Below are 21,363 nucleotides of genomic sequence, written 5' to 3' on the forward strand. Positions count from 1 at the left end.
ATTGACCTTTTCAACTATACTGAACAAAATGACTATCTCAAAGTTCAGATCCGACGACTTTAGAGAAAAAAGAGCGTGAGAGGGGGGCAAGTGGCCTTCTATTTTTGGGAGTCACTTAAAAATGGCACTAGAACTTTAATTTCCGTTCAAAGGAGCCCTCTTTCAATTTTCTAAGACTATTGGCTTGATACCACCATCCCTGGATTGAACAGAGAAAGAAAAAATAACAAACATGTATCCCAGATCTATCTTCTGGCAAAAAATACCAAATTTTACATTTTTAAAGATGGGAGCTTGAAAACTCTATAGTTGGTTTCTCTGATGCGCTGATTCTGATGGTGTAATTTCAATGAGGTTCCTTGACTTTTTGAGGATGTTTCCTTCCTTTTCTAAATTCAGGGAAATCTTATCAGGCTCTTAAATTTTTATGGGTAACATTAAACTTAATGAATTTTATATATTTGTAATCAGCATAAAAGTCAAATTCTTTTGATCCGCCCACTTTTATGTTTTCTTAGGGTTTTGGTTACTATTGGGCCGAGTAGCTCCTTACTTACAGTTCGTTGCCACAAACTATTTGATTAAGTAAAAGAAAAATCAACTGAAATTTAGGAGAAACATTAAAACTTAAAACGAACAGAAATTATTCCGTATATGAAAGGGGCTTACCCTTCTTCTTTACTGCACTCTTTGCGCTAAATTTTGACGCTTTGTCACAACTCTGCTTTTTAAAGGAATAACAACATGAATCTTTGCCTCTTTATTAAAACTCTACTTTTTAAGGTAATAAAACTTAAGCATAAAAACGAGATAATGAAGAGGGAGCAGCCCCTTTCATATACGGAATAATTTCTATTCGTCAGTAGTAATAGCCCTGACACTCCAGGGAGTACAACTGAATGCATATCATATAAACCGACCAGAACACGATCTAGTTCCCACCAAAATGATATACGATTGGGAGTTAACTGCCTGAGGAACATAATTTATTGCAAGAATGATGCAAATGATATACCTTTTGATACCTGTATATAGGTAGGTCAATGACCCAAATTATGGTGTTCGCCCAGTATAACTAGCATTCAAATGGTCTCTAATGGCTTAACTCATGATATGAACATACAGATAAAACCAAACGGCAATAATGAGAATTTTTTTTTATTTGTATTAAATGAAACAGGTAAGGAGTTGAACGCTTACCAACTAAAGGTAAGTCCGAGCAAATGGTGAATCCCACGCCACATCATTTAAATGTCAGAATACGTTTAACATATATTCATCCTTCTCAAGTCAATTGCTTCGATTGACCTAGCTTCACTTCTTGGCTGTGGTCGCTATAATACACAAGTACCAAGTGAGGAGTGCGACTAATATACAATACTGTTTAGTAATGGAGTATGCATTGGCAACCATTAGTCATCCATGCCCCAACCTCCAAGGGCCCCAATATACCCACTCCCAAATTATTGGCCCCTCCCCTTATTTTTTATACTTTTTTTAGCTTTATTTTTTGAACTTTTATTTTTATTTTTCATATTTTTTTTTACATAGAAATTTTTTTCGAATTTTTTTACATTTCTTAAAATGACATGAAATATGTTTAAAACAAAAAAAAATCACAATTAAAATTTTCAAAATACAAAATTAGAATGATAGATATGTTTGTCGTGATTTTTACATTTAGAAAAACCATGTTTGTACAAGTAACACTTTTTTTTTTACTTAAAATTTTTTGGACTTATCATATCTTTAAAAAAGAGAAGATTAATTATTTGAAGAAAGTGTGTGCGCATGATAAATTCATCGTTGTGTTGAATGCTGACAAAGACAAATATTTGAACTACAAAACAAGCACTAGTGGTAACACTATTTAAAACGTGTGCGTGCGTTGTCAAGACCGTGAGAGTTTAGATTTCTTTGGAGTAATGAAGAGATTCAAAATTCTTGATGGTGGATATGCTTGAGTATCATTTCCAGAGATAACAGTGCTCAAAGAGAATACCAACATAAAAATAATTTTCGATGATGGGGGACAAATTCTTGCTACTGTTAGTGGTAACATCTTGCCTGTTGGAAGATATTATCAGAAACGCTCTGGTTTTAGCATTCTAAAGAAGACAAGACGAAGACAGGCATACTCCTGCACTATTGTCATTAACCATATATTGTCTACTCGTCAGAACTGTTACCTGTGTCAAAACAATGTGATAATAAATAGTGAAATCACAGGAAAATTTAAAATGGGCATTGATAGACAATATCACTAATGAATATAAAGATGAATTGATGGAAAATAAAGCGCAAGTCATCATTATTACAACTATTGACCACATACAAACAGATATAGTCAATGAACCCAATAATACCAAATATGAAACTCATATTGAACCTGTAGGTGACGCCCCAATAAAAATAGCTCATGACTCAAAATTGATTAATGATTATTCTACTGGTTACAAACTAAGAGAAGAGAGTAGCCAGAGTATCAAGAGAAAACACGAAGAATTATTTTATGAAACAGATTCAAAATGTCCAAAGTTGTTCAATGATATTAATAATCTATGTAAAATATTTTTATGTTAATATTCTACATGTCGTTATTTCATTAGAAATATTTTATACATTACTTTGTTGGTTTTTGGAAAATACTGGTAAGGTCTTAGTAAAGTTGGTTTCAATAAATCTGATTTTGCATAGACTGTCCAGAGGCCTATTATGCTTCCTAAACAACCAAAAAATAATTTTGCATAGACCGTTCAGAGGCCTATTATGCATCCTAAACAATCACAAACTGTACTTAGCAAATTCAGAATTAAAGTGGAACTTTTTCTCTTCTTAGAGAAAAATTCGGAATCGAAGTATAACTTTTTCGATCTTCTACGGAAAAATTAGAACAGAACTTGACATTTTTTCTCTTCTTTGACAAAATTCAGAACTGAAGTGGAACTTTTTTCTCTTCTTCCAGAAGATTTAGAAGAGAACTTGAACATGTAATCAACAATGTGAGTCCATTGTGAGTGTGAGGAAATAATAGAATAACGAAAAATTCAGAACAGAACATGAAATTTCTTCTCTTTTTTGAGAAAATTCAGAAGAGAACTTGAACTTTTCTTCACTTCTTTGAGAAAACTCCGAATTGAACTGGAACATTTTCTTTTCTTTGGTAAAATTCAAAAGAGAACAATCAGTTCTCTGAGAAAACTCAGAATTAAAGTGGAACTTACTCTGTTCTTGGGGGAAAATTTGGAATCGAAGCATAACTTTTTCTATTTTCTACGGAGAAAATAAAAACTGAACTTTTCTTCTAGTCTTTGAGAAAATTCAGAACTCAAGTGGAACGTTTTTCTCTTCTTTGGAAAAATTCAGAATTGAACTATATTTTTTTTCTCTTCTTTAAGAAAATTCGGAACAAAACTTGAACTTTTCTTCCCTTCTATGAGACAACTCAGAATTAAAGTGGAAGTTTTTCTCTTCTTGGGAAAAAATTCAGAAGAGAACCTGAACTTTTCTTCACTTCTTTGAGAAAACTCAGAATTAAACTGGAACTTTTTTTTCTTATTGGGGAAAAATTTAGAAGAGAACTTGATCTCTTCTTAACTTCTTTGAGAAAACTCAAAATTACAGTGAAACTTTTTTCTTCTCGGGGAAAATTCAGAATCGAAGTATAACATTTTTCCATCTTCTGTGAAAAAATTCAGAACAGAATTTGAACTTTTTTTATCTTCTTTGAGAAAATTTAGAATTGAGGTGTAACTTTTACTCTTATTGGGGAAAAAGTCGGAATCGACGTACAACTTTTTGTAACTTCTACGGAAAAATTTAGAATAGAATTTGAATTTTTTTTTCTCTTCTTTGAAACAATTCAGAAGAGAACTTGAACTTTTATTCACTTCTTTGAGAAAACTCAGAATTAAAGTGAAACTTTTTCTCTTTTTGGGGAAAAATTCAGAATAAAAGAATAACGTTTTTCGATCGTCTACGGAAAAATTCTGAACGGAACTAGTAATTTTTCTCCTCTTTGAGAAAATTCAGAATAAAAGTGGAACTTTTATTTCTTCTTTGGAAAAATTCAGAATTGAACTGTAACTTTTTTTCTCTTCTTCGAGAAAATTCAGAGGAGAACTCGCTTTTCTTCATTTCGATGAGAAAACTCAGAATTAAGGTCGAAATTTTTCTCTTCTTGGGGAAAAATTCAGAAGAGAACCTTAACATTTCTTCACTTCTTTGAGAAAACTCAGAATTAGAGTTGAACTTTTTCTCTTCTTGGGGAAAAAAATCAGAATCGAACTTTTTATAACTTCTATGGAAAAATTCAGAATAGAATTTGATTTTTTTTCTCTTCTTTGAGAAAACTCTCAAAGTGAAACTTTTTCCCTTCTTTGGGAGAAATTCCGAAGAGCACTTGAGCTTCTTGGGAAAAAATTCAGAAGAAAACCTTAACTTTTCTTCACTTCTTTGAGAAAACTCAGATTTGAAGTTGAGGTTTTCCTCTTCTTGGGGAGAAATTCAGAATAGAAATATAACTTTTTCTAGCTTCTACGGAAGAATTTAGAACAGAATTTGAATTTTTTTTCTTCCTGAGAAAAATTCAGAGTTGAACTGTAGCTTTTTCTTGCTCCTTTTAGAAAATTCAAAAGATAACTTGAACTTTTCTTCACTTGTTTGAGAAAATTCAGAATAAAAGTGAAACTTTTTTTGTTTCTTGGAAAAAAAACTCAGAAGAGAACTTGAACTTCTCTTCACTTCTTTGAGAAAACTCGGAATTAAAGTGGAACCTTTTCTTTTCCTGGGGAAAAATTCATAATCAAAATATAACTTTTTTTATCTTCTACAGAAAATTCAGAACAAAACTTGAAATTTTTTCTATTCTTTGAGAAAATTCAGAACTGAATTGGAACTTTTTTTTCTTCTTAGGGATAATTTAGAAGAGAACTTGAACTTGTAACCAAAAGTGTGAGTCATTTTAAAATAAATAGTGCGGGAAAAAGTCACCCCTAAGTGCTCCCATCTTGCCATGACCAGGGTAATCACAGCCAGCCTGGCGCAACCTGGATAAATACGGTAAATATTTTTTTTCTTATTACCTAGGTTACATTATGTTAACTGTTCTTAAGCTAGGTTTGTTTCGGTTCTGTAAACGTGCGGGCACTCTTACTGAACCCAAATGGACTTAGCTTAAAAACAGTTACCATGATCAAGTTCACTTCTGAATTTTTCCCCAAGAAGAGAAAAAGTTCCACTTTAACTCTGAGTTTTTTTCAAACAAGTGAAAATTTTCAAGATCTCTTCTGAGCTTCCTCAAAGAAGAGAAAAAGTTACAGTTGAATTCGAAATTTTTCAAAGGAAGAGAAAAAAGTTCCACTTCAGTTCTTAATTTTCTCAAAGATTAGAAAAAAAATTAAAGTTCTGCTCTAACTTTTTCCGCAGAAGATAAAAAAATTATACTTCGATTCTGAACTTTTCCTAAAGAAGAGAAAAAGTTCCACTTTAATTCTGAGTTTGCTCAAAAAAGTGAAGAAAATAAAAAAATCTTACAGTTCCATTCTAATTTTTTAAAAAGAAAAAAAAATTTCCTCCAGTTCTGAATTTTGTCAAAGAAGAGAAAAAAATTTACAGTTCTGTTCAGAATTTTTCTGTAGAATAGAGAAAAAGTTATACTTCGATTCTGAATTTTTCCCCCAGAAAAGAAAAAGTTCCACTTTAACTCTGAGTTTTTTCAAACAAGTGAAAAAAATTCAAGTTCTCTTCTGAATTTTATCAAAGAAGAGAAAAAATTACAGTTTAATTCTAAATTTTTTCAAGACAGAGAAAAATGTTCCACTTCAGTTCTTAATTTTCTCAAATATTAGAAAAAAAATTAAAGTTCTGCTCCAACTTTTTCAACCGAAGATAAAAAAAATTATACTTCGATTCTGAATATTTCCTTATGAAGAGAAAAAGTTCAACTTTAATTCTGAGTTTTCTCAAAGAAGTGAAGAAAATAAAAAAGTTACAGTTCCATTCTAGTTTTTTCCAAAGAAAAAAAGTTCCTTCAGTTCTGAATTTTCTAAAAAAAGAGAAAAAATTCAAGCTTTGTTCTGAACTTTGCCGTAAAAGATAGAAAATGTAATACTTTGATTCTGAATTTTTCCCCAACAAGAGAAAAAGTTCTAATTTTATCATGAATTTTCTCAAACAAGCAAAAAAAATTAAAGTTCTCTCTTGAGCTTTATCAAAGAAGAGAAAAATTTAAAGTTTAATTCTAATTTTTTAAAGAAAGAGAAAAAAGTTCCACTTCAGTTCTTAATTTTCTCAAAGATTAGAAAAAAATAAAGTTCTGCTCTAACTTTTTCCGCCGAAGATAAAAAAAAATTATGCTTCGATTCTGAATTTTTCCTAAAGAAGAGAAAAAGCTCCACTTTAATTCTGAATTTTCTCAAAGAAGTGAAGAAAATAAAAAAAGTTACAGTTCCATTCTAATTCTTTCCAAAGAAGGGAAAAAAGTTCCTCTTCAGTTCTGAATTTTCTCAAAGAAGAGAAGAAAAGCTGTGTTCTGAATTTTTCCGTAGAAGATAGAAAAAGTTACACTTCGATTCTGAATTTTTCACCAGAAGAGAAAAAGTTCCACTTTAACTCTGAGTTTTCTCAAACAAGCAAAAAAAGTTCAAGTTCTCTTCTGAACTTTATCAAAGATGAGAAAAATTTACTGTTTAATTATAACTTTTTTCAAGAAAGAGAAAAATGTTCCACTTCAGTTCTTAATTTTCTCAAAGATTAGAAAAAAATTAAAGTTCTGCTCTAACTTTTTCCGCAGAAGATAAAAATAATAATGCTTCTATTCTGAATTTTTCTTAAAGAAGAGAAAAAGTTCCACTTTAATTCTTAGTGCTCAAAGAAGTGAAGAAAATAAAAAAAGTTACAGTTCCATTCTAATTTTTTTCAAAGAAGAGAAAAAAGTTCCTCTTCATTTCTGAATTTTCTAAAAGTAGAGAAAAAAATTCAACTTTTGTTCTGAACTTTTCCGTAGAAGATAGAAGAAATTATACTTCGATCCTAAATTTTTCCCCAGAAGAGAAAAAGTTCCACTTTAATTCTGAGTTTTTTCAAACAAGTGAAAAAAGTTCGAGTTCTCTTCTGAATTTTATCAAAGAAGAGAAAAATTTACAGTTTAATTCTAAATTTTTTCAAGGAAGAGAAAAAAGTTCCACTTCAGTTCTTAATTTTCTCAACCATTAGAAAAAAATTTTAAGTTCTGGTCTAACTTTTTCCGCAGAAGATAAAAAAAATTATACTTCGATTCTGAATTTTTCCTTATGAAGAGAAAAAGTTACACTTTAATTCTGAGTTTGCTCAAAGAAGTGAGGAAAATAAAAAAAGTTACAGTTCCATTCTGGTTTGTTTCAAAGAAGGGAAAAAAGTTCCTCTTCTATTCTGAATTTTCTCAAAGAAGAGAAAAAATTTCAAGTTTTGTTCTGAAATTTTCCGTAGAAGATAATGAAAAAGTTATACTTTGATTCTGAATATTTCCCCCAGAAGAGAAAAAGTTCCACTTTACCTCTGAGTTTTTTCAAACAAGCAAAAAAAGTTCATGTTCTCTTCTGAACTTTATCAAAGAAGAGAAAAATTTACAGTTTAATTCTAAATTTTTTCAAGAAAGAGAAAAATGTTCCACTTCAGTTCTTAATTTTCTCAAAGATTAGAAAAAAAAATTAAAGTTCTGCTCTAACTTTTTCCACAGAAGATAAAAAAAAATTATACTTCGATTCTGAATTTTTCCTAAAGAAGAGAAAAGTTCCACTTTAATTCTGAGTTTTCTCAAAGAAGTGAAGAAAATAAAAAAATTTACAGTTCCATTATATTTTCTTTCAAAGAAGGGAAAAAAGTTCCTCTTCAGTTCTGAATTTTCTCAAAGAAGAGAAAAAAATCAAATTTTGTTCTGAACTTCTCCGTAGAAGATAGAAAAAGTTACACTTCGATTCTGAATTTGGTACCCAGAAGAGAAAAAATTCTACTTTAACTCTGAGTTTTTTCAAACAAGTGAAAAAGTTCGAGTTCTCTTCTGGACTTTCTCAAAGAAGAGAAAAATTTACAGTTTCATTCTAAATTTTTCAAGAAAAAGAAAAAAGTTCCACTTCAGGTCTTAATTTTCACAACGATTAGAAAAAAAAATTTAAGTTCTGCTCTAACTTTTTGCGCAGAAGATAGAAATAATTATACTTCGATTCTTAATTTTTCCTAAAGAAGAGAAAAATTTCCACTTTTATTCTGAGTTTTCTCAAAGAAGTGAAGAAAATAAAAAAGGTTACAGTTCATTCTAATTTTTTCCGAAGAAGAGAAAAAAGTTCCTCTTCAGTTCTGAATTCTTTAAGCAGAACTCTATTAACATTATCAAACGCTGTTCTCAAGTCCAAAAATGCAACACATAACTTATTTTTTTCTGATCCATGCTTTACAATTAATCCACTTAAAATACACACTCTTTCCGTAGTACTATAACCTTTTCTAAATCGTTGTGTTCTTCATTCATAACTCCAAAACCCTCTATCCAATGATCTAACCGGCTTTATAAAATTTTCTCTAAGATTTTGCTAAATATAGGAGCTAAGGCTATCAGACTATAACTCTCATGATCCTTAGAACTCCCCCTTTTAAATATAGGTACCATTATTGATGTTCTCTATGTAGAAGGCCATACTCCATTGCTACTAATTCTATCAAATATGTAAACTAACTGTTATATGATCTTTGGACTATTTTGAACAAAATCGCTATTTCAAAATTTCGATAAGATGCATTTGTGGAATGATGAGTGCTATAGGGAGGGGTGTTCTATTTGCCTTCTGATTACTTTTGACCTTTAAAAAGAGCAACAGAACTTTAAAATTCTAATCAAACGAACTTAAACCAGTCTCAAAAGATTCAATTTTTTTTGTTGAAATTTCAAGTCATGTTCGAAGTCCAACAAATTACTGAAATTATTAAGATTTACGTACTTTTCAGTCGAAAAAATGTAATTCTCAACGTAAATAGTACTTAATAATCAACACAGTTTGGATTTCAATAACAAATTTAAATTTTTTGAATATTATATTAAATGGTGCCATTTAAAGTAACTTGTTCAATAGAAATTCAATTCAAACGTTGGAATTATGACAGGAAAAAATTAAAAGCTATTTGTCTTTTCGAATGTAAAGATCATTCAAAAAAACAAATAAAATCAAAGTTAAAACATTTTACTTTGAAACAAGTTGAATATAAGCGCCTGTGAAGTACACACACAGAAATTTCCACACAAGCATTACATTTTCATAAAACGTTTATAAGTGATTTTTTTAGTGATTTTTTTTTATAAGTTTCTGTAGCTAGAAAATATGTGAAATGCCACCCTAATCTTAGCAGTACTAATGCTTAAAATATGTTACCTTCTGAATTCAAACTCTTTTTTGATACCGAAAATTCTTATGTAAGAGCAGCTCTCATTTTCGCCATAAACGCCATTTTTACAATAAGAAACAGAGAGCGTTTCAAAAAAAAATCTTGCTTTTATTTGCCACAAATTTACTACTAACGCTAAATTACAAAATAAGCAAACTTATCCGAAGGAAGAGGACACCAATAAATGTGTTTAAATCCTTTACAGGGCCATAAAGGAACCAGAACTTCCCAAAACTAGGGAATTTTCCAAAATAGCGCACGTTTCAACAAGACGTTAAAATGCTACATTTTAATAGAACGAAAGATGCTTCCAAAACTGACTAAAATGTAACACCAATTTGCCATAGATTTATTTTAAATAAAGGGACGTTGAGCTAAAAATTTCTATCAAACATGGTAATGATCTGTAATTAAGGACTGACTCGGCTTAATCGCAGTCGAAACTCTAAAAGACGGACTCTAAATACCAATTGATACATCAAAAGAATTGGCCTTTTAGCCTGATTCCAAATATATGAAATTCATGAAGTTCAATGTTACCCATCAAAAGCTAAGAGCCTGAGAATAGTTGCCTGATTGTCGGAAATGGAGGGAAAAACACTCCCAAAACTTAAATCGATTTTAATTTAAAAAACAAAAATTTTATCTCAGACAACCTTATTGTAGAGGTTTGAAGCTCCTATGTACAAAAAAAAATGGAATTATGTGTTTTTGCCATAAGACAGATCACGGATGCGTGGTTATTTGTTGTTTTTATGTGCTTCTGTTTTCCAGGGATGATCATATCGAGCCAATGATCCCTACAAGATAGGAAAAGGGCTCATTTGAACGAAAATAAAAAGTTCTAGTGCCCTTTTTGAGGGACCATAACCTATAAAAAAGTGACCATAAAACCCCTCCCACGACCCTTTTCTTCCTAAAAGACATCCGATTCAAATTTTTTGATAGCCATCTATTCCTCTGGAGATGACATGACCCCCCACAGCCCCCAGAAGGGATGTAAGTCATGCAATTTGCCCGTTGTTTGCATATAGTATTTGTTATCGGGAAATGTGTGGATAATCATCTGAGTGAATTCTCTGGGGGAAGGGGAAGCCCACGGGGAGGATTTTCCATGAGGAGGAAAGTTTCCATTCCAGGGAAAAATTTACACAGAGAGGATTTTCTGGCATGATTTGAAAAATGGTCAGAAATTAAATTAAACAAAACTAGATTTTTCAATTGAAAGTAAGGAGCAACATTAAAACTTAAAAGAAACAGAAAGTATTCCTTATATGAAAGGCGCTGCCCCTTCCTCAACCCTCGCTCTTTGTTTGAATGACTAGTATTTTTAAATAGTCTTAAGATATTAGCATACAGAGCGAGGGTTGAGGAAGGGGCAATCCCCCTCATATATGGAATAATTTCTCTCCGTTTTAAATTTTAATATTTCTCCTTACTTTTAGTGAAAAACGTGCGTTTTGACTTTAATATATGTAAGACAAACATAAAAACTATACTTGCTTTGCGTACTGAGTTTCAATTTTCCTCTTTGATATCATAAAGAAAACCCTATTGTTGGAGAGAAAGAGAGAGAGAGAGAGAGAGAGAGAGAGAGAGAGAGAGAGAGAGAGAGAGAGAGAGAGAGAGAGAGAGAGAGAGAGAGAGAGAGAGAGAGAGAGAGAGAGAGAGAGAGAGAGAGAGAGAGAGAAAGGATGATATATATATATATATATATATATATATATATATATATATATATATATATATATATATATATATATATATATATATATATATATATATATATATATATATATATATATATATATATATATATATATATATATATATATACATATGTATATATATAAATTGTAGATAAAAAGTAATATAGATGAAGCTGAAAATATTACTTGTCTTTGGGTTCTGGTAAAGCTGCTTTTGTCATATTCCTTTTAAAATATTGTCACTTTTAAACAGGAGTAAGGAGATTTCTTTGTAGGATCGCACAAACTTGTCTCTTACGAAGACTTGTAGCATTTCCCTAGAAGCTATATAATTGTGAGAACAAACAGATGGACGGAAATTGTAGACTGATTATGCCGCGATGATATCAAACGAAGAGTTTATCAGAAGTCATTATTTTTGTTTTGATAAAAATCATTTACTCCAAGACTATAATGTGAAACATTTTGTAAATAGTACAGATTAAAATAGTTTCATTTCTATTCTGTTAATCTGCATAATAATATATAATAAACAGTAATTTATTTATTATATTAAAATCGTAAGAATGATTTTTCAAGAACCTTCTACCCCTAAAATTATAATATTTTATAAAAGAACCTTGCAGTAATACAACACTTACAACGAGTGTTTCAAGCTAACCGTTTAAAAGATCAGATCGAAGAGTATGGATAACTTATAAGAGTGGAAACTGGTGCTACGACAGGAAAACTATCAACCCCATCTAGCGTTTGGCGACACTTGGTATTTTTATCAGTGTAATAGTAAAAGTAATTAATGTAATTTGTAAAACTAGGGCGGTAATAAGTATCTGATCTGATTTCCAGACAGAAAAATTATTGCAAAGCTTGAGAAATTTCCTAGTGTCACCATATGCTAAATGGCACTGATAGTTTTTTTTTGTAGATACTAGAGCCAGTTTCCGCTCTTGTAAGTTATCCAAACTCTTTAGATCAGACTCTGAACCAAACAGGGCACGCACACACGAAGCTTGATATGTTTTGGTGTGTATTTTGGAATCCCTAAATCAAAGCCTGAAGGTCTTATCTCTCTCAACTCTCTTTCTAGATTCATAGTGAAAGAGATTTTGCATGTCTTTCGACTCATGATCTTTCAGGGGTTATATATGAATAATAATTCGAGAGCCAAAATCAGAGCCTTAAGGTATAATCCTCCTCAAGCCCCCGCCCCCCATTTCATAAAATTAGATATGTTCCACTTCAACGAATTCTAACTTGCTCGTAAATTACCGAACAGTTAACGTAAAACGTAATTTACCGTAAAACGTAAATTCCCATAAACATGAATGTTTGAATAGTTCTAAGTTATCATAAAAGAGTCCCAAACCAAATCTCAAACAACTAGATTTGCGTTGCCAAGGCAACGTGAAGTGTTACAATAACCCTTCGTCGGTTTCGCCAACAGAAGTATTGCTTGCTTCTTGCTTGCTTAACGCTCTTGCTCAGTAGGGTCGCCAGCATAGAGGGAATTGGTTAACAGCGCTGTCAGTCTTCTCCAAGCAGCCCTATCCAGGGTTAAGGATGGGCCTTCATTTGGGTCGATGTTGCTAACTTCAGCTCATCTGGTGCGCGGCCTCCCTCGAGGAAGTTTCCAGACAATCGAGGGATTGAAGTCCGATATTATCCTTGCAGGGGTAGTTGGCGGGAGGCGGAATAAGTGGCCATACCATCTTAGAGAACCAGCTTCTGTTTGGGTGGAGAGGTTCGCTGACTTGAAGGTCCTCAGGATCTCATTATTGCGGATCTTGTCATACCATTTGAAACCTTCAACTCGACGCAGGTGTCCAGTTTGGAAGACATCGACCTTTCTTAGCTGTGTCTGGGTTATCGGCCATATCTCAGAAGAGTACAGCATGATGCTTGAGACTGTGGCGTTGTAGATACGGACTTTTGTAAGGCGACTAATTCGCGGTTTGTGAAGACTGCTCTCAGGAGAAGTCCAAATACAGAGTTTGCCTTGGCTGATCTAGCTGAGATTTCGGCGTCAATTGTGCCATTTGATGATATAATTGATCAGAGATAAGTGAACTGCCTTACCAAGTCAATAGCTTGGCCGTTGATCGCAACAGTTAAGGGTGATGTCGATGCGGTCTTTTCTATGGGCATGATTTTCGGTTTCCTCCGGTGGGTTTGCAGCCCAACTCCGGAAGCAGTGGAGGAGAGCGTCTTGAGTACAGACTTAAGTTGGTTAAGATTTTCGCTAAGATGGCTGCATCGTCGGCAAAGTCAACATCAAACAAAGTCCTCCCGGCATAACTTATGCCAAAAAGGTAGACACGGTGTGTCTCTTTCAAAATGTGGTCGATCACGCAGTTTTCGACCACGCAGTTTTCAAAGCGCAACCTTGCCGTACACCATTTTTGATCGGGAAGGAAAAGAAAGCTTCCCGTTAACAAGGACGGCGCTTTCTGTGCTGCTGTAGAGCCCTTTAAAGAGGCCGGCTATCTCTGTTGGTACGCCCACAGCTTTCAAGATTAGCCATAGGGACTGCCTGTCAACAGTGTCGAAGGCAGAACAAAAGTCAATGAAAGCTATGTAAGCTTTCTTTGTTGAATTCTAGTGATCTGTCTGACCGTATGAATCTGTTCAGTTGTCGATCTTCCTGGCATGAATCCGGCTTGTTTGGGGTGGCGCAAAGCATGTAGGAAACTTATTGCACGTTTCAACAGGAGCATTGCAAACAGCTTTCCTTGAACAGAGAGTAGGGTGATACGACGGTGGTTGCTGCAACCTGTCTTGTTGCCCTTGTAAACACTGGCACGATGATGCCTTTCTTCCAGTCTGACGGTATAACTTCAGTGCGCCAGATTACACTGAACCCGTAGTAGGTAGCTCTGGAGCGATGCCAGCTGCTTTATTGTATTTTAGTTTCCTCATTGCCAATTTAATCTTCTCAGGAGAAAATTCGGCGTCGTCGCGGGCAGGGGTAGCTTCTGCAGCAGCGGCAACAAGCCCTGGGTCAATGCAGTCGGGTGGATTTGACATTTAGCAGCTTATTAAAGTGTTTCTCCAAGAAACCAACACATTGAGACTGATCGTATACAGTTTCTCCATTCGCTACTTTCAGGCTTGTGGACGTCATGGCATGTTGGCCAGTCAGATAGCGCAGGATCTTGAATGTTGCGCCTATGTCTTTCTTTTGGGCAGCTTGCTCGAGCTCACCGGCTTTACCCGCATTGAAGTCTTTCTTGTCCTTGTGAAGCAAGGAGTTGGGTTGTTTGTTGAGCTGTCTGTAGAGTGCCATATCTCCTCGTAATCTCGCTCGCCGTCTCTGCTCAATTATTTCAAACGTCTGGTAGCTAATCCACTCTTTCTTCATTCGCGGCTTCGATCCCACCACTTCGGTAGCTGCTTTGAGAACATTGTCTTTGAAATTGGTCTATGCTGACTCACTTTCTGAACACAGCTGGAGAGCCTCGAAGCGGTTAGAAACTTCAACCATATACCGCGGGTGAACCGAGGGATCTTGCTTTAGTCGACAGGTGTCTATCTTCTTGGTGGATGAGGAGTTACTCTTATTAGCCCTCAGCCAGAGTTTTATCCTTGCAGAGACAAGACGATGGTCGACATTGCCGAGCTCGTCAACACCGTATGAGCGGTAGTTCTGGACAGACGAAAGCCAGCGTCGTCGAACAATGATGTAATCAAGCATTTTTTGTCCTGCCAGCATTGCCGTACCAAGTGTAATTCGCAATATCTTTTCTCACAAACCAGGTATTTGTGACTGATAGAGCGTGGGTGATGCAGCAATTAAGCAGCCGCTTACCATTATCATTCAGAGTGTCAACTGTCACAGGTGCAACAGCAGCATCGTACAGACCAGAGCTGTTAGCCACACCTGCGTTAAAATCTCCTGGGACGAGGTAGTCTTGTGGAGGTACGGAGGAAAGCTCGGAAGACGGTACCGCATAGAAGTCGGCCTTATCTTCATCTTTGGCCTCGTTTGTCGGTGCATAGCAGGGAAGAACAGTTATCTTCCCGTTCTTGCCGTCAATTCTCGCTCTCAGTAGACATGGTGAGATAGGCGTAAACAACAATAGGGTTTTCCGAGCAAAATTGTGGAGAACAAGACCGATTCCCCCTCTTCTTTGGGGTCCACCAGACCAGAGCAGTGTCCGCCCTTCTCCAATATCTTTTTCACCGCTTCCCGTAAGGTGAGTTTCTGTTATTCCTGCGATCGTCACTTTGTATCTTCTTAGTACATTTGCTAAAAGAAGCTTGGAACCAGGCTGGTCCAGCGTCAGGACATTCCAGGTGGCAAAATTAATGCCACCTTGGTCAACGATGTTCAAAGGGGTACGTCCTTGGGCAGGCATGGGTCCAATTAGGATAGTAGATAGGGCATCCGAGGCTGTATATCCGGTTCCTTTCGTAGCAAGTAATTTCAGGAGGAGGGTTGCTAGCCCAACCGTCCATAGGTGCATTTAGTTCCCTGTTGGCTAGCCGGATATCCAGAGGTACGTGAAGTCTGCTCTGCACGCGCCATGAATGCATGGGAGCAGTGTACCCTTAAACGTATCGAATGACTTTTCATAATTTTTCTGCCGTCAGGTGTGTCGAAATCAATAAAAAGTGCACTATTTATACATAAGTTTTGAACCTCTCACCCATGAGGATGGCTCTAAAAAAATGATTGATGAAGCATTTTGGTTTTGTTGATTCGATATTGGTTACCTATAAATAGAATATCTAGAGCAGTAGAGCATCAGCTCCTACTTTTCAGCATTCACATGGGGAGTTTCGATAGTACTCCTTGAATCACAGCAATCGCTTTATGCCAGTGATTCCCAACTGATTTTGGGCGATTCTCCACCTAAGCTTTTCTAAAATCCTGAAGCCCCCCTCGTGATAAATAAATTTTGTTATTCAAAATTTTACGTGTATTCGCCTGAAGGAAGCTTAAAAGGTCATGAACTTGATATCTGTTTTGGGGTCGTCCTCTTTGCATTTTCCCGACTAATAAAAAGTATTCTCTGAATACAACACCTTTCCTGCAATGTACAGCGGCATTGTGATACTATCATGTACCTTTTTTTTCTTTAAGTACATTTGAATGCGACGTCATTCACGTGAAAATAATTCTTTTTTTCAAAAATAAAGATCTAAAATATACACACAAGGCTCTAAAATATGCAAAACCTGCCCATGACTCACCCAAATATGGCCATGTCCCACCAGTGGGGCCTGCACCCCCCCGTTGCTAATCACAGCTTTATACGGAACATGGCACCGGATTGCAGATGTAGGTGTTCAGCTAAGTTATCTCACAGTGAAGGCAAATTACATAATATCCCTACTTTACCTTGACTCCTCTCTCCTATTGACGATCAACTTGAAGCCTCTGACGATCAACTCCAAGCCTCTGACGCTCCTCCCCAAAAAAGGGACCGGACATGCAGATTGTTTTGACTCCCAATCACTCGGGGAAAATTCTCCGCTGCCATCATTACACTTTATCTCAAATGCAACTATTTGGTTATACGGAATGTATACAGTTTCTTTTAATTAAGTTAAACATTTTCTCATCCTGCCCTGTAAGTTTCAACTTAATAGACTTAGCCGCTTCTTAGATATCACAGATACGCCTTTTGGCAACCTTAGATGCGCATTGTGTATTTTGGTTTAGTTTAACATCCCCAACATGCCGTGATATTTCCAACATAATACCCTTAGCTGTTCCTGGGATATTGTACAGAAACCCTTTTGACAATCTGGATAAACAGTCTTTAGATTTAGTTTCATATCCCCTCCAACTTTTCCTGAAAATTTCAACTTAATATCCAGTCTGCTGCTAAGACACTGCATCTTCACCATTTTGATAACCTGGATGTGCTTAAACTCTTTTGATTTTATTGAACAGTTGTAGTAGTAGCAGTAACAGTAGTAGTTGTAGAATGTAGAGTGACCGTAGCAGTCGCAGTCAGAGTCCCAATTGCAGCAGTAGTATTAGTCACAATCATAGCCGAAAATAGTCACTGTCACAAGTAATCAGTCACAAGTAGTTGCAGTCGCAATCACAATTACTTTAAGTTACAAGTAGTCATTTTCACAGTCGCAAGTAGTCGCATACAAAATCGCAAAAGCAAGTAGTCCAAGTGGAAAGTAGTCGCAGTCACACGAAGTCGCAGAAAGAGTAACATGTAGTCGTGTTCGAATTCGCAAGTTGTAACAGTCGCAAATATTCAAAGTAACAGTCACGCAAGTAGCTGCAGCTGCAGCAATCGCAGGTAGTCAGAGTCACAGTAGCAATTAGCCCAAGGCGCAAGTGGTTGCAGTCACAAGTGGTCGTGTTCACAGTCACAAGAAGTCAAGTCACAAGTAGTAAGAGTCACAGTCACGAAATCCACAAGTAGTTGCAGCCGTTATCACAAATAGTCACAATCGCAATCACAAGCGGTCACAGTCGCAAGTTATCGCCAAGGCAGTCACAAGTACTTACAGTCAAAAGTAGTCACGATCACCAGTAGCCGCAGTTACAGTTTAAGTCACAGGTAGTCGCCAGGGTGTCACAATCATAAGTAGTTGTAGTCACAATCGCAGGCTGTTGCCGTCGCAGGTAGTCGCAAGTAAACTTAGTCGCAGTCACAAATAGTTGCAGGTACAGGTTGTCGCAGTTACAAATAGTGGTAGTGGAAGTCGTAAGTTGTAATCTTGGACACGAAAATTAAAATTATGACTATACAACATGAAAAAATTTGCATCTTTAGCAACGTGAAGTTTTGCATTAAGACTTTTGAGTTGTTTCGTCAAAATAAGTGTTTTAGGTAAAACACTCTTATTTTATTTCTTTGCCATCAACTAACCCCCGCAGCATTTCGGGTCTGGCGTATTCCACACCGGAGAATTCCCCTCCTGAAAAATTTTAATTCAAAAATATTTGACAGATTAGGTTAGGATTTGTAACTTACCAGTTGGGTCTTGCTGCGCGAAAAGTATTCGAAAGATTAAGAGGGCCTTGGTGTGCCCATCTTAAAAATTATTCAAGGTGATGATTGAATCCATTGGAATATTACGTGGGAGGAAGCATTGAACGATCCCCACGAGACCACTCCTAATTAATTCTCAAAACATGTTTGACCACATTATACCTTGCCAACTTAATTCCTAGTGCTGTACGCAAATAGCATGGCGAGGTACTAAGGAACGTACTGTACGCAAATAGCATGGTAATTCCTAGGGGCGTACGTAAATCCATATTTAGCATACTACTCATAGTCTAGTGGTTTGGATAGCGTACTCTCACCCAGTTGGTTCGAGTTCAATTCCCGGAATGGAGAATATAAGGATTTCCTTGTTACTTCAGTTATTAGGGGCTACAGTTCGTGCATTAATGTAATCATTGATTAATCTTTAACATGAAATTGGCAGTTTTTCGTAAAAAATTGAATCTATTTTAAAAATAATTTCTTTTAATTAAAAAAGGCTTTCAACCCTATTAATTTCCTTTAAAATGAGCCATTGAACAACTCTCTACGATGTTCCAGTGCTAAGCTATATGTGGAAAAGAAAACAACAAAAAAAAGAAGCCGTTTAGGCAGCCACTTTTCTTTATTTTCAAGCCAAAATATTTCCCCTGCTGTTCAAACCAAGGGACAGAAAGTTTCCTACATAGACATTTCAGACAAGACGGTTCTAATGGTGTACTTTTTGCTTTGATCTGACATTTTTTTTTTTGGAATCATGGGTTTTTATATTTCTTAACATCGGTCATGATTGTCTCTTACTAGGTAGCTACTGCTGCAACCCTGATTCAGGTACTATGGAATACAGATCGTTCTTTAATGGAAATTACTATACAGTTCGTTACCACGAACTGTTTGATACACAAAGTGCAGTTTTTTTGTCAAAATTGATTCTATTTTGTAAACTATTTTATTTTTAACTACAAAAGGAACTAGATGTAGCAATTTCCTTTAAAATGAACCATTATATAACTCTCTATGACTTTTAAGTGCCCTGATAGCTGAGGAGAAAAAAAAGGTAAGAAAAAACTTGCCTTGTATTGAGAGTATCGTGGTTTCAGCCACTATTCTTGATTTTCAAGCCAATTTATTTTCCTGTTGTTCCCGCCAAGTGATGGTAAGATTAATATAGAGAGGTTTTGGAGAAGGCGGTTCTAATAGTGTACTTCTTGTTTTGGCCTGACTCCATTTTAAAGATTTATTATGAATTACTTTAGTCTTTACTATGGGGCGTGGTCGTCTCTTGCTAGGTTACTAGCTACTGCTTTAACCTTGATTTTGCTATGAGCTTCAGGTTCGTTCTTTACTGTAAGAAATCCCTACTTTGATTTTTGTATGCAGGATGATAATAATAACATTTTCTGCTACAGAGCTATAGAAAAATGAAGTTTTTCATAGAAAAATGATTTTGTTTTTAAAATTATTTTTGTTAATTAAATGAAATTATTTAAACGTATCAATTTCCTTTCAAATGAGACATTAAAACAGCTCTACGATATTTCCCAGTGCTGAGCTAGCTGAGACGAAAAAAAGGAAAATCAAACCTGCTGTCGATACGGAATATTTTGTCTTCAGCCACTTTTCTTGATTTTCAAACCAATATATTTTCCTTGCTGTTCAAGCCAAGCAACACTTAGTTTCCTATTTAGGGGTATTGGACAATTCGGTTCTAATAGTGTACTTTGTCTTTTGATCTGATTCTAGTTTTGGAGTTATGGACTATTTTCTTTTTTACTATGGGGTGTGATCCTCCCTTACTAGGCTGCTAGCTACCGATGACAATATTGGAAAAATTTTCCTTAAGGGTAGTTACTTTCCCTTAGCCTCAAACATAGATTTAAAATTTTTAACTATTTTTTCTTCTCCAATACAGGCAAAAATTGAGCCTAATTCAACTATTAGTGACTTGAATGTGGGTCTTTTCTTAGGGTCAATATTTAAACAGTTTGTTGCTACATTATATAGATTTTTCAAATTTTCATCATTCGGGACACTACTCTCAAGCTTTTCAGTATCAATACATTTTTTGGGGGTATAGAATACCTTAAGGTTTTCAAGTGTCTTATGACAAACTAACTCAATAAGAATAACTCCAAAGGAATAAACATCACTAGACTGATCATAGTCCTCACCAGCAGTAATTTCTGGCGCTGTTCTAGGAAAGTCTCTCACTATTCCAAATTTCGCTTTTTTTCTTCTATTGGGCATAACACATGCTAATCGCAAATTAGACACCACTGCGACTTCATTAGCTTTCAGAAGAACATTGGCGCTACTAAGATTCCTGAGAATAATATTCGCTTCATGTAAACAGGACATTCCTGAGGCTATATCTCTTGCAATCGCTACACGTTTTGAAAGGGACAACTGCTCATCACTTTCAAGCCTTTTTTCCACCGTTCCAGGTCAATATTCAAATACATGCTGCTCTCCCTGTCCTATTGAGCTCAAGGATGTTGATCCTAAATAATTCACAATATTTTTGACGTATTTATCATTAGACCTTCTCAACAACTCAACTTCCTTCTCAAAAGCTTCCCTATCATGACCACGGAAGACTTTAATAGCAACGTCTTTTCCCTTATAAGAAGCCTTGTATACGCTTACATAAACGCCTGAACTGATTCTCACAACATTTGAAAACTCAATTTCAATAAGCATGTTACTGTTATGCGAACTCATTATATTTAAACTTACAATGACGAGTTAAAGCCACGCGTCAAGTAGCAAAAACCTAACAAAAAACAAAATTAATTTTAGAATTTTTAGGTGTTTTTCTAGTTTGAAATAAAAAATAGAAACTATTGCTCGGACACCATAAATATTTTTGCAGTTTACATAATGGACTAAAAGCTAAAATAAAATAAAAAATTGAATTTCTTTTCTACAGAAATATAGCACAAAAGATAGTCACTTTAGAAGTTGAGCAAAAAAAGTTTAGTTCCAGAAGACAATTATAACTTTGAAGTGAGATATAAAATCAAACTCGTTGATTAGTTTGAAATAAAAACAAAACTAATTTGAAGATTTTTAGGTATTTTTCTTGCTGAAACTAAAAAATTAATATTATTGCTCAAACACCATGAATATTTTTGCAGTTTATAAGCTTAGCAATCCTGAACTGAAAGCTAAAATAAATAAAAATGAATCTCTCTTCTACGAAAATACAGCACAAAAGATACGCCCTTTAGAAGTTGATCCAAAAAAAGTTTGATTACAGGACACATTTACATCTTTGA

At 35.0% G+C, this 21,363-nt stretch overlaps 2 protein-coding genes and 1 pseudogene across 2 annotated transcripts in view; all 3 read right to left on the reverse strand.

The window, feature by feature from the left end:
• Positions 1-11,405, reverse strand: part of LOC148939286 (acid-sensing ion channel 2-like) — a 66,870-nt gene extending 55,465 nt beyond the window's left edge. The window contains exon 1 of the mRNA XM_089106833.1: positions 11,310-11,405. Coding sequence (XP_088962959.1) covers positions 11,310-11,344 — 35 coding nt within the window. The 5' untranslated portion in view covers positions 11,345-11,405. The remainder of the gene's footprint in view (positions 1-11,309) is intronic.
• A 3,401-nt stretch (positions 11,406-14,806) lies between these two features.
• Positions 14,807-15,586, reverse strand: LOC148939287 (protein CFDP2-like). The gene has a single exon (XM_089106834.1). It carries the CDS (start codon positions 15,584-15,586, stop codon positions 14,807-14,809), a length of 780 nt encoding a protein of 259 aa, XP_088962960.1.
• A 4,347-nt stretch (positions 15,587-19,933) lies between these two features.
• LOC148939288 (dual specificity testis-specific protein kinase 2-like) lies at positions 19,934-20,806 on the reverse strand (annotated as a pseudogene).
• Positions 20,807-21,363: the final 557 nt, after the last annotated feature.

The sequence above is a fragment of the Artemia sp. Qi Xiang Cuo genome, chromosome 21 (assembly GCF_049724085.1).
Source record: "Artemia sp. Qi Xiang Cuo chromosome 21, ASM4972408v1, whole genome shotgun sequence".
In the NCBI taxonomy this organism is placed as follows: Eukaryota; Metazoa; Arthropoda; class Branchiopoda; order Anostraca; family Artemiidae; genus Artemia; species Artemia sp. Qi Xiang Cuo.

What these genes read in the sequence shown, in the direction of transcription:
- LOC148939287 (XM_089106834.1), bottom strand. Translation starts at nt 15,586, where the DNA reads ATGCACCTATGGACGGTTGGGCTAGCAACCCTCCTCCTGAAATTACTT.